The sequence below is a fragment of the Dysidea avara genome, chromosome 1 (assembly GCF_963678975.1).
Source record: "Dysidea avara chromosome 1, odDysAvar1.4, whole genome shotgun sequence".
In the NCBI taxonomy this organism is placed as follows: domain Eukaryota; kingdom Metazoa; phylum Porifera; class Demospongiae; order Dictyoceratida; family Dysideidae; genus Dysidea; species Dysidea avara.
The window spans coordinates 64129110-64141847 of NC_089272.1; the positions used below are offsets into that span (position 1 = coordinate 64129110).

The 12738-nt window shown below is 36.0% G+C and overlaps 1 protein-coding gene and 1 long non-coding RNA gene across 7 annotated transcripts; one reads left to right on the forward strand and one right to left on the reverse strand.

Moving 5' to 3' along the window:
* Window positions 1-1314: 1314 nt before the first annotated feature.
* LOC136240902 (contactin-2-like) lies at window positions 1315-12301 on the reverse strand. 6 transcript variants are annotated; one of them, XM_066032002.1, is made up of 12 exons: window positions 7220-7448; window positions 6623-6871; window positions 6391-6550; window positions 6187-6332; window positions 6112-6138; window positions 5848-6057; window positions 2693-4909; window positions 2554-2631; window positions 2396-2489; window positions 1859-1984; window positions 1586-1802; window positions 1315-1533 (listed from the first exon to the last, which is right to left on the reverse strand). In XM_066032002.1, exons 1-7 carry the CDS (start codon window positions 7305-7307, stop codon window positions 4836-4838), a joined length of 954 nt encoding a protein of 317 aa, XP_065888074.1. In that variant the 5' UTR covers window positions 7308-7448; the 3' UTR covers window positions 1315-1533; window positions 1586-1802; window positions 1859-1984; window positions 2396-2489; window positions 2554-2631; window positions 2693-4835. The 6 variants fall into 6 exon arrangements, with proteins under 6 accessions (XP_065888074.1, XP_065888056.1, XP_065888063.1 ...); XM_066031984.1 differs by adding an exon at window positions 2183-2351 and having other exon boundaries at window positions 1859-2060; window positions 5848-6138; XM_066031991.1 differs by having other exon boundaries at window positions 2693-2858; window positions 5848-6138.
* On the forward strand, window positions 6016-7039 carry LOC136240931 (uncharacterized). The gene is made up of 3 exons (XR_010694037.1): window positions 6016-6508; window positions 6602-6689; window positions 6737-7039. It is a non-coding gene; the product is annotated as an uncharacterized lncRNA (long non-coding RNA).
* Window positions 12302-12738: the final 437 nt, after the last annotated feature.

Here is a 12738-nt window from a genome sequence, read left to right on the forward strand (position 1 = left end):
ATCCAGCTACAATACATGTATAACTTACAGCATGGCTTCAGCGCTTTACTTTCCATAGTGTGGCTGGATTGATTGACAGAGGTGCTCCTTGTACTGTTCTTAATTTGTAATATCTGGAACTGTATCAAAATTGCTGCTTCACAATTGATAGCTGGGGCGTTACAAATGAAGAACAAGTGTAAGAATAATTTAGAAACTATATATTTTAGTGGTAATCGTAGATAAAAAAACAACAAAAACAATGAAACAAGGGAGGTAATCTATACCTGGTGATTTAGTCATCTATAGAGTATAGCCATGACTGAAAGTAGAGATAAAATGTCCACTACAGGTGTGCTGATGTAGATGACCTCCATTGATTCATTGCTGCTTTTTTTTTATCTGTGATCCCTACTCAGATATAAAATTTCCTTACATTTGTTTATTAAAACTTTATGACTGGTAAACCAACACATACCACATCAAAGGAAGAATGGTGCTGGCCAGACATAATGCATGCCCTGACTTTCAGATGCTGGAAACCATTTTGCTTCGTTTTCAGCTTTGGCTATCCATTATACGGTGTTACAAATGAAGAACAGTACAAGAAGCACATTCAGAATTCAGATTGGGATAAAACACACCTGATTATCAATTGCTGGGAAGCAAAGGACCATTCCACTTTGTTTTCAGGTGTTATACAGTGTTACAAACAAAGAAGCACCTCTGTAATCATTCCACTCACTACAGAAATTGTGAACAATTCTTGTGACAGCCAGGTTGCACTGAAGCCACCACCATGTTACCAAGAATCAACACCTATGTGGCAGCGGTGGAGAAAGAAATGGGACACAAAGGAGGACAAATGTAAGTCCATGAATCATACACTGTAGCTGCTGCAGTTGGCAAAAAAGCCATATCTTGGGTCGAAGCGATGTCAAACAGTGAAGAAAATCAGCCCACAGTGTTAACCATAGTCTGGCTAAAAGCATCAGTTAGTCAACTAGTTAGTAGAAATTAAACTTGTTGGAAGGGTTTAATGTTGGGTCTGAGGGCATTTTTTGGGTTTGGCTATGCCTAACCAATAACGTTAAGCCGTGACTGGTTTTCGGAGTGATATTTTTGGTAAGAAAGCCCAACCCTACTATACAGTACTACTGTACTGTATGAGAAAAGAAAGGAAAACTAGCAGACATCTCTACTAGAGCTGAGCAATAGTTGCAATCTATCAATTATCGTTATAGTGAGTAACAACTGTTATTATGATGGTATGTTATCATACTATCATGATAAATTATACATATCTGTGCTTAGTCAAAAAAGAAGTAAACATGATATTGTTAAAGTAAGGTAACTGTGAAAGTCCAGTAGAGCATGCACTATTAAGATTACAACTGTAATACATAACAATATAGTGTTAGAAAAGCAGACATGTGGTGTGTAATTGGATTATTCATGGTGAGGTTGAGTGTCTTTGATAACATTATCGTGTTGAAAAGTTACTATCAGTTGTGAATAGTGATAGTTGCACTATCGCTCAGCTCTAATCTTTACCTGAAAATAGGAAAAGATGTTGTTAAAATGTATATGTATATTATGTACGTACCTGAATCAATGTCAGTTTTGATGCAGTCAGTTTAAACATTTTATCCTCTTGCATACAACTCTGTTTCTACACAATGTGCTTCAGAACAAGCTTTAAATTTGTATCCTATCTTTGCTGAAAAAGAGTTACAATAAAATACTATATTTGCTAATCTGGTTTTTTGTTTAGAATCAAGCCATTCCTTGAGATTGAGCTTTTCTCCATCTTTTCTTCTCAACTGGTATTGGAAATGAAAGTAATATAGCTGTACATATTGTAATGTGTTTGAAGAACCTGTGGTAGCTTGCAATGAGTGCGTTGGGAGATAGAGCCGGAAATAACTTATCGGTGAATCATTCTTCAAAACTGGTGGCATTCATTTCTTCATGGTAGTCCTTGATTTAAAGACCCAGTCATATTCTGTGTGAACATACATTCAATGTATGCTTTATGTAGTTTTCCAGCACCATCTAACCATCCAATGGATGGTTGAGAGCTAATGAAGGGAATGGTATTTAGATGATGTGATGTTCATGCCATCCATTTTTGCATTTACATGTGATATGATAAAACACAAATATGTTCACACCTATGTAAAAACAGTCATGCTTAACAAACCCTGCATTTTTTTCCATATAGGATCAGGCTCTACCCAATTCATAAGCTATCCATCATGAGCATCACATCATCTAAATACCACTGGTTGTCATTCCCTTCATTAGCTCTCATTTTCCTCAATGGGCATGACATTGCTGGACAATATGTGCTTATTCATAATAATTATGCCCTAAATAAATGCTAAATTTGATGTACTACAACTATGTATGTTACCTTAGTTTTGTTGTTCACTCATTTGTATCTGAACCCATGTCGCATAATTATGGTAAAGCAACTATCTATTTCTTAATTCATCCTTTAGATGATCCTGTTAAAGCAACAATTGATGTGATGTAAAAATTGCCAACCAGAATTTTCATCAAAGTAACTACCTCTTTTCTAGAGTTAAACCTTCCCTTATCAAACAGCTCAGCTTGAGCCTTTTAAACATAGCACTGAGAAATACATACCTGTTGTATTCATCATTTAGTGAACCTCATATCCTTATGTATAGCATATTACAATACTTACTTCTGATATCCTTTTAGCAATATTAGAAGGTCTCTTGTTCTTCTTTTCTTCTCTATCAGACTTCTGATGTTTCTTTAGCGATGTCAAAAGGTCTCTTGTTCTTCTTCTCTTCTCTATCAGCTTGAAATATTCTCTACAACTTCATACTTTGTTTTGTTCGCCCCTCCTAGTGAAATTCTACATACAAGGTTGTTTTTGTCCCCTGAATGGCATACTAAAACTTGAAGATGACATTATGACTTGATATAAAGCGCAACTAAGTACAATTTGCTCACATAATTACACACACTTTGGATATAATTCAGTCATAAATAGCCAATTTATTATTATTATTATTATTATTAATAGAGTTTTGAGCTACAAGGCTTCTGAAGGGTTTCTTACATGACGTTTCAAGTATCTAGTAAACACAAATATACTATAAATGATAATGGAAATAGTTAATGGGTTTATAGTGTGATTATTATGCAATTGAAATTTAGTAGTCAATATCTCTAATAGAGCAGTCAAGTTGATTCAAAACTGCTCTTGCATTTCACTCCTTTTGTATTCTTCTCAAGCAAACAGCTTGAGGATATACACTTTCGTCACCCTGTTAAGCACAATTTTTATTGTACATGATCCAATGCAAATCCATCTGCATTTTATTAGACCCTAGACTAAACGTTAGCCAGAAGATTTGACCTATCTTCACCCTTCAATCCCAGCCTTATCATAGTCCAAAGACTAGAGGCTTACAATACATATATCATGTTTTGGCATAATATAAGTTCATGTATGGCAAGTGCTTTTTTGGTTCCAACAAATATCCATTCATATCTTGGCATTTTCTTCATGTGAGGAAAACTTATACCTGAACAGTTTTGTATTGACACTAGATATTATATAATTCCACAATAACTACTTGGAGTGCTCACTCTATTATAAAAAGAAGTTGATAACTGCACTTGTAATGATCAGTTTTCTAAGCAAAGCACAGTGACCATGTTGATACTTTTAAGGTATGCCTCCACTGCAAATTTACTTGATGCAAACTGCAATATTAAGATACTCTAATTAAGCAGTCACCTTAATACAATAGTGACATGTAATAAACAGTCCCACAAACATTATAGCTACATGTGTTATCCCATTGAGGGCATAAAAACAAACTATTTGGATTGGTTGAACATTTGTGACCACCTATTAGTAGGTGAAAAGCCACCATATGTTTACAAATTCTGTTTCACTATAAACATATTGAAATAGCTACACTAGGTAAAAATGCATGTGCTATGTACATTAAAAACAGGTACAGCTTAATCACTTCAGTACACAGCAAATACAAACCTTAAATCTATAAACCTATGAACCATCAGATTTTCCTGTTCAAGTAAAGCAAAAATAATCATGTTATCTACAAAAGTATTATCTTTTGTATTCTATTGTGCAGTACTGTAAAGCTTCTATTACTATTACTATTAAAATTATGAGCATAGAAGTATCATTAGATATGGAAATCGGTGTATTACGGACACCTAGAGACCAACCAAAGGTTTTCCAGATCAGTTGGACCATACCAGGTACACAGGTGTCCTCACTTTATTGACAGGTTCCACTATATTAAGCTCTTAAAGATGTCTACAGGAATAGCTTAACACCTATTTTGCATGTTGTAGCTTGCCAATAGTATAAGCTACAGGTACCAAATTTACACTGACTCCTTGCTTTCCAGAGCATTCACTGTACAACAGCTACGTTTACTGCCATTTTAGATAGGGTTTAACTTGAGAGTCAGGCAAGCTTCATTAGGGGTGATGGAAAGGGATAGAGGAGAGGAAAAGAGGCTGTTTACATAACAAAATGAAAGAGGAACACATAGGGATAAATTGGGCCAAATTGTGGTCTCAAAATTGACTAAAACAATAAGACATTTACAGCACAGGTTTTTATTCAACACCATGTAGCTGTACAGCCTCACATACAGTCATCTCCAGGCTGGATAGAGCTCCATTAAGGTCCTAGATCACTTGCACGATTTGCCACTGGGCTTGGGAAAATCAGCCAGCAAAAGCAGACCACTTATGCCCAGCTGATTTTGATTGTGAAATAGTTTATTCATGTACGTAGCTCGTGTTCTTGGTGAAAAATCAAATCTGTTGTCTTAGGTGACAAGACCGGTTTTCCCAGATCCAGTCGCATATGTGTTTTTAATCAGACGAAGATGTACAGCCAATGCTGAATTAATTATAAAAAATATATTACTTCAGGAGGGATTTAACTCCTATACCAAAAAATCTTTGTATAATTATATTCATTGTATAGTGTACGTATATGCCTACATAGACAGATCGGGGGGGGGGGGGGGGGGCAAGGGGTGCTGTGCCCCCCTGGCCCTTCTCTTGCCCCCCTTGGACCTACAGTACTATATTGATACCAGAAACTAGAATCATGCATTCACACTGTATTCAGAAGTATAGAAAGCCAATGGGCAAATAGAAGACAACAGTTATAAATGTACTTTACAGTTATAGCTAAACTGTACGCTGTAAAGAAAGTGAAGCAAATAAATTTGAATTTTTGTGCCAAGATCGAGATACTCTAATAGAGCAGTCACTACCCTAACAAAACAGTCGCAATTCTAACGTCATCAATTTACAATTTTTACAAATCATAACAAAACTAGCTATTCCTTATTTTAATTTAGTATACACTTTACTATCAAACAGGTTTATCTCAGATAGGCTAACCAATCTTGCAAAGCATACACTTTGTTAGCTAAGCACTATCAAAAATGCTCTCAAATTCAAACCTAGGAGGTCTAATTTTTATAACATTTCTCCAACTACAGTCTTAAAAACTGTATGTCCATCATTCATCCAGCTATATGCTGAATAAAGTTATGCAAATGAATATAACTTGTGTACTAGAATTCCATTCTTATCCTCTTAGTGGAATAAACACTGCTGTGCATTAAAACTTCTTGGCCCCCCTTGACAGTGTCTCCTAGATCCGCCTACGTACCTATATAATTTATTAGTACCTTAGTAAAACATAAAAAACACCATTATTACAAGCAACAAAATATTTTATAACACATGAGGTGGGATAAGGATTCATACTTGAGTTTTTACTGTTTCCTTGCAATGTACTACAGAATAAAATTTCAGACTCACCACACACAGAAAATGCAGTATCAGTTCTTTCCGTTCCATTAACAATGTTAGTAGCAGTACAACCATATCTATCAGCATCACCATTATTGACATTGTTTATTATTAGGATGTTATCCATCACTGTGTATTTACTGTCGGTTGTTATAGTTACCCTGTCATCATCACCACCACTCCTAAACCATTGAATAGTTCGTGTAGGTACTCCAGTAACTAAACAAGTCAAATTGGTATTCTCATTTCTAATGATACAACTACTACTAAAACCTTTCAAATCTATAACTGCAGCTGGTACTGTGGGATCACATGATACAAGTGATGAGATCATGTGATCTATCTAACCTTCCAAGAGATGAATGAAGGATGGTTGTGTGGTACCAGCTTTGTTGGTAATAACTACACTATACTGACCTGAGTCATTTGCAGTAAAATTGATCACTCTGAGTTCTAGTAGGTAAGTGACTGGACATGCTGCAGTATTGTATTGTCTGTATATATGGAGAGCATTAAATGGAATATATTATCTGAAAACAGTAATTGTGTTACCTCATTGTAAACATCTGCCTACTTGATGAATCAAAGCTGACACCATTTAGTAGCCAATCAACTGATGGCATAGGATCAGCACTAACTTCAATAAAGATATCAAGGTTACCATACTCTGGTACCGTACCATCACCAGACATGTTTTCTATCACTGGTACAGCTATAGGATGATAAGTGATGTATTGTATTTGTACAACATGTTCATTTACAGGCCTAACTGAGACACACTCACCAGGATCTCTCACAGTTATCGTCCAGGAGGCAGTGACAACACCATGAATGTTCTCAACAAAACACTGGTATGCTCCACTATCAGTAACACTAACACTAGTTAACATTCCATCAGTCACTGACAACATGTTGGTGTTTACACGGTAGGATATTGAAGGAGCAGGTAAGCCAGTAACTACACATGGTATAGCAATGGAGTCACCAGTATACATTGTGATGTCATCAGGAGATGAGGTGATCATCAGAGGAGCTATAGAGAATAACAATACTTAAATAAGTCTACTGTATTGATTAAATTTTAGGATATTCAGTAGTTAGGATAAGTAATTGTAAACTGACAAAAATAGTTTTGAAACCTTAACAGACCCATCCTACTATCATTTCTTTACAAACTGATAAACTGTAAGTATGAAGCTACCTACTGGAAATGACCTGGATATAATAAATAAAGCCACTGCTTCATTGCAGGGCTACTAAAGGAAATGTGAGATATGAAGACTTGTTTGTCACATTAAAAACTTGATGTGATTATGTCGCCAGTATACATCACGTATCACTACAAAATGTGTTTTAAAGTGTATTTGATATTCGTACTTACCAAACACTGAAATAGTAAATGGCACTATATCCAGTATAGTGGTAGATCCCGAAACAAAATCTCCCACTGAACACACATTCTCCGGCATTATCTTCTCTCACTCCATCAATAAACAAAGTATGACGACGATCAATATTAGTACTAGTAGTTGACATTGGCGCTCTCATGTTGTAATCTAGATCTTGAAATCCAGCTTTATTATATAAAGACTCTAACCTAGTGATATCATTAGCAATAGCTAGACAAACAAGTTTTGCATTAGACCCAATCTGTAAAAATATATTCTCTAGTGTGTTATAGATGGCAAGGTTTTCACTGTAACGATCTAAACAACAAACAACAGTCATTAAACAAGTAAATCACAACTACACACACAACTTACCAACTTGTCTTAGTTGATAAGAATAAGGACTATCAATAGTCTCAAAGATCAATCTGTTTACTACATGACATCGATACATATCACCAATATCATCCTCATTAACATTTCCAACAATGAGATCACCAGATGGTAACACCTTGTACTTGTCAGTAGTAGAAATGTCTATCGGTGATGAATCAAGTGTCCAAGTAACCATTGAAGCTGGGTTGGCCATTGGAGGGTTACATGGCAACAAAATGTAAGAACCAAGTGTGACATCAACCATGGTGGTGTTTGAGGGAACACTATTCCAGTCATTGCCAAAAGCTACAAACAAAATTAAACACAAAAATGACTATGAATGTAGTTAGTATTGCAATTGCCGAGTGTGTCACATGTATATCACAAACAATTGAAGAATTATATATATATATATATATAAATGACCAAACATTCCTAGCTACATATTACCCACCCCAATGTTTCATTCCTATGCACTGAGCAAAAACTCAACTGTAGTTGCGTAATTCTGTTTTTTTTGGCATTGAAATAAATACATTGGAAAAATGCATGCTACAAAAGTAGTTATGTATGTTTAAAAACAATGAAAGAAGAAATACTTCATGAAGCAGTGGATTCGCCTCTTCATGGAGGGTAAATATTTATTATATTTCTGTATCATAAAGCAAACATGAATTATGTTTGTTCATAATATAATTTTATCAATGCCATTTCTAAGCTTGAACACCCTTCTTGCTAGAAATCGGGCTGCTCAATGTTTAGGTTCTTATGTGTGAACATGTGAGTTCTTGTCACAATTATTATATTCAACTAGATATCAAATTTATGCCGCCTATTCCAGAAAGCAGTTTCCCTTGTAGGCACGACAAATTATTAAACAAGGAGACTATCACCATTTATATGCTTCCTACTTTAGCCAATTAACCACAGTATGCTAAACAGATTGCAACAACAAACTAAGGGTCAAGTACTGCATATAGGTGATTATTTTGAGGTATTTTCTTTACATCGGTGGCTAGAATAAACAAAAAAAAGGACACTTAATTTAATTAAAGTTATGGGTTAATTGATTGGCTATTTGATGAAAGATATTGCAAGTGACGTGCACTCTCATTTACTTATGTATAGAGATAATATTGTGCTAATAGCTGATCATATCTTTCATAATAATCTTGCAGGCAATGTTGTAAACATTCCAAATGAGTTCCTTAGTCCATAGAGGCCATATAAACACAGTCATAGGTGAATTTCTGTACACGTAGAGAAGCTACTGGCTAATATTTCCAATTTCTTTGGGATGGATGATGATGCATGTTCCACCTCCTCTAGAACTATTTAAAGACAAAAAACTTCAAAGCAAAAGGAGTTTTGAAATATTCATATCAGTGATCCTAAAGAGAAGCACAAAGCAACTTGCCCATTGACCCCCTCTAGCCATTATACCATTAGTCTTTTGGTGGGACTAATTCAACATTGACACCTCCTAATAATTGTTCTGAAGAAAAGTTTATATGTCTAAGGGCCCTTACAAGCCTTCTCAGTCTCAGTACAACGTACTACTTTCCTAGCTGTTAAACAAGCTTTAGCACCTGGAACAACGCTTGGTTGTGTAAATACTACATCGGGATAATATGTGACCAACCACTTTAACAGCTCTAAAATAATTTTCACATAATTATTATTATGTATTTTTCTTAATTCCATCACAAAATATAGGCTTGTGCATTAAACATGTAGGGCTCTTTCGGATCCAGTCATTTATTATGTATTGATCACTACTTGTTCCATGCAATCATATTTGTTTGTAACTGTATAGCACTATTCTGTTAACATGTTTAATGTGTCTTAGCTAATTTTTATGTGAGTTTTTATAGTACAACTGACAACCGACATGCAACATGTACTATACTTCTTATAGTGTTCTGATGTGTTCACTTTGTAATCAATTCGCATGCACAGGTTCAATTTTGTCAAGGTTTCTATCATCACTCCTGATACAATGGAACTTGTCTTGTGACAGTATTTGTAACTATCCCTAGTGTTACAGCTAGATCGCCTTCTACCATTCCTTCTTTAATGATAGGCATGATTTACAACTTGAATAACTAATAGTCTTCTTTTGAAATGAAACATTTTCTGTGGTTACTAACTCTTGAGCAATTGGGTCATTTGAATATTCCAGGCCATTTGGGTCACATTTTATCTGGGTCAAGTGGGTCTTTGGAATATCCAAATCTGATCCATTTGTGATTAATAAACAAGCTTGATTGTAATTCCATGGCTATTTATTGGGAATGTGTGCAACTGTTTGCAAAAGAACACATAAGGGAACCATATGCAGAAATGTATGCTGCCATCTGTGGAGCCACACCCATTTACTGATCACTGATTCTGTGCTTCTACAGTACTGTTTAGTTGTTATATAGCTATTTGTTTACCTTTTCTCTAAATTACACCTCTTAGTATCTATGCCAATATCTAGCTCTTGATGCACATTTCTTTTCATTAAACTACATAAGAGTCAAAATTGGGTTCCATGTATGCACTCAGAGTACTATCTGAATCAGTGAGACCTCTGGTCAGTAGTACGTTTCAACCCTGGATCACACGACTGAGGTAGAAATAGCAATGTGCATTACCAAATTATTTAAAAGTCTTGCCTAATTGAAATTTCTTCCTGCAAGTTTTATACAGTAACTTGTATGCATGTAGCAAAAAAAGACATACAACTGCATAACTTACAGGCTAGTTGAAACAGAGCTGGTCTACTCCTAATACTACCCACTTCATTAGACAACACGCAGTGATATCTCACTCCAGCTATAGTAGCATCAACTCCTTCTACAATGGCAGTAACCTCCAGTGTACCATTATCATGTATAATATGACTGGAGTCTGCTGGTACTACCACATCATTACGATACCATGTCACTGTGATGTTTGAACCATCAAAACTACATGGAAACCTCTCTATGACATTCACATTGTTCCTTTGAGCAACCACCACTCTATCTTCTGGTTCTATGGTGAATCTTGGAGCTATACCTGGAACAAGATAGTGTATCATTGCATTTTTAAATAAGCCTCCAGAGGTACAACAGTGCATGGGTACAAATTCTTACATGTTATTTGACACCAAGTTCCACTACTATCCTTTGTTTTGAACCATGTACCCTTAAGTTACCGTATATTGCGAATTTTCAAAGTGGAATAGTTTTGTTGATTGTCAGCAAACCGCAAAACTTACCATGAATATAGTCAGTGCTCGTGGACTTTAAATCAGAAAACCTAAAAACTACAAATTTAAAGTTTTCCAGCAAATTATGGCAGCTTACTGCATCTGCGAAATTTTTCCACCTTGAACAATTTGTTACAGTAGCTATACAGTATCCAAAACTACATACATATAATATATACTGATACGAATCTCCTAGCCCAGCAGAAACTGCTTGTTTAACTTACACTTAACCTATTCCAGCAAATTCTTTAAATGAAACTGAAAACCTGATGATTAGCTACTACTGAATGGCTAGTTATAGCTGCTGAACATAACAAATTGTTATAAAGTATTACCATCAACAGAACACAGCTTTGCAGCTAACATTCTCTATGTGAATGCTATCCCACTAGGGACCTGTGAGAAGGCTAAAGCCTGTGAATTATTACACTAAACTAGACTAATCCAGATGCATGTAAAGCTACAAGATATCCTTTTCTGTGGCTTCAGCAGTGATTACTATCAATGTATCTGATTGTGACGAGTAACTATTTAAGCATCTGAACAACATGTACACACCACAGGCCAGTCACATTGCAACAACAAAACCTAAACAAACAGCCACTAGCACAAACTGCAACACCTATACATATCCCTAATCACATCCCACAAATTCTCACTGAGTGCACTGCAGTCGTCATAACCTGCAATACTAACAGACAGACATTAGGCCACTCCAAATAAATTCTCTGTTTCCCGTCCTGGACTCAAGCATATTTGCATGCGGGCGGGCGGTCTATTTCCATTATTTCATTATACGATTGGCAGCTTTTCATTTGCCTGGCACAACCATAAAAAGCATGCTTAAGCTTGTTAGCACAAACGTGAAGTTTATGCCGACTTGATAGCACTGCTGACACGTGAGCCAACCCTGTTTCAAGATGACTTTTACTGAGCCTGTCAGTATGCAAGAATAACCGGAATATAATGGAAGAATACGGAATGATGGAATATTTAGAGCTGACAGTAACTAGATGCGGGCGGTAGACGGGAAACATATTTGGAGTGGCCTTACAGTAACAAAATGTATGATTTTAATGGGTATAATTGTGTATGATTTGGATGTGAGGCCTTTTGTATTTATCCAAAAATACAATTAGCTACATTATTGAATTACAAATTAGCTATTAACACTCCAGCAACATCATTACTATAGTGTTGATCATGCCGCCTACCTGGAGGTACTCCACAAATCAGGGAAGTGCTACACAGCAGTAGCAAGGTCACGGCCACCGCCTGCTTCATATCGTCACAGAGCCACGTATCCTCGTCTGTACTGAGATAACTGCTGTCCGCCAATATTCAACAGTTTTTCCTGCAATGTGTTTAACTATTCTAATGAAATGTCCAATCAGTTGCTGGTACTATCACGTTTAAACTACGACTTTTGATGATTCAGCTATCGGGAAACTCCCACTTATAATTATAATACTTTTCCACTACAGAAACATTTTCGCTTGTGTATTTTGAAAATACCATTAGGCCACACCTGGTCCACCGCCCGCATCCTTTTTGGAGAATGTGAAATTTTAGAAGGGATATTTTTTTCACACATACTAGCACAATTCTGCTGTGCACATGCACGAACACTCAATTATTGCAGTAGAAATTTCCTCCAGGTATGGGGTTCCTGTAAAAAGTAGTGAACTCTAGACAGTTTCTGCCATTGGTAAAAAAAAAAAAATTATCAACACCATCACAATGACATGTATACAGCCATGCATTGGCTGCCAGCCCACTTGGATTTTAAACACATCCTTTTCTCTAGTCTAGCCACACCATTTTTCACAGCTTGGCGGTTTGGGTCTAGGCATTTCTTTTCAGTTGCAAGCAAGGCAATGTTCATCAAGCCTTCTACAC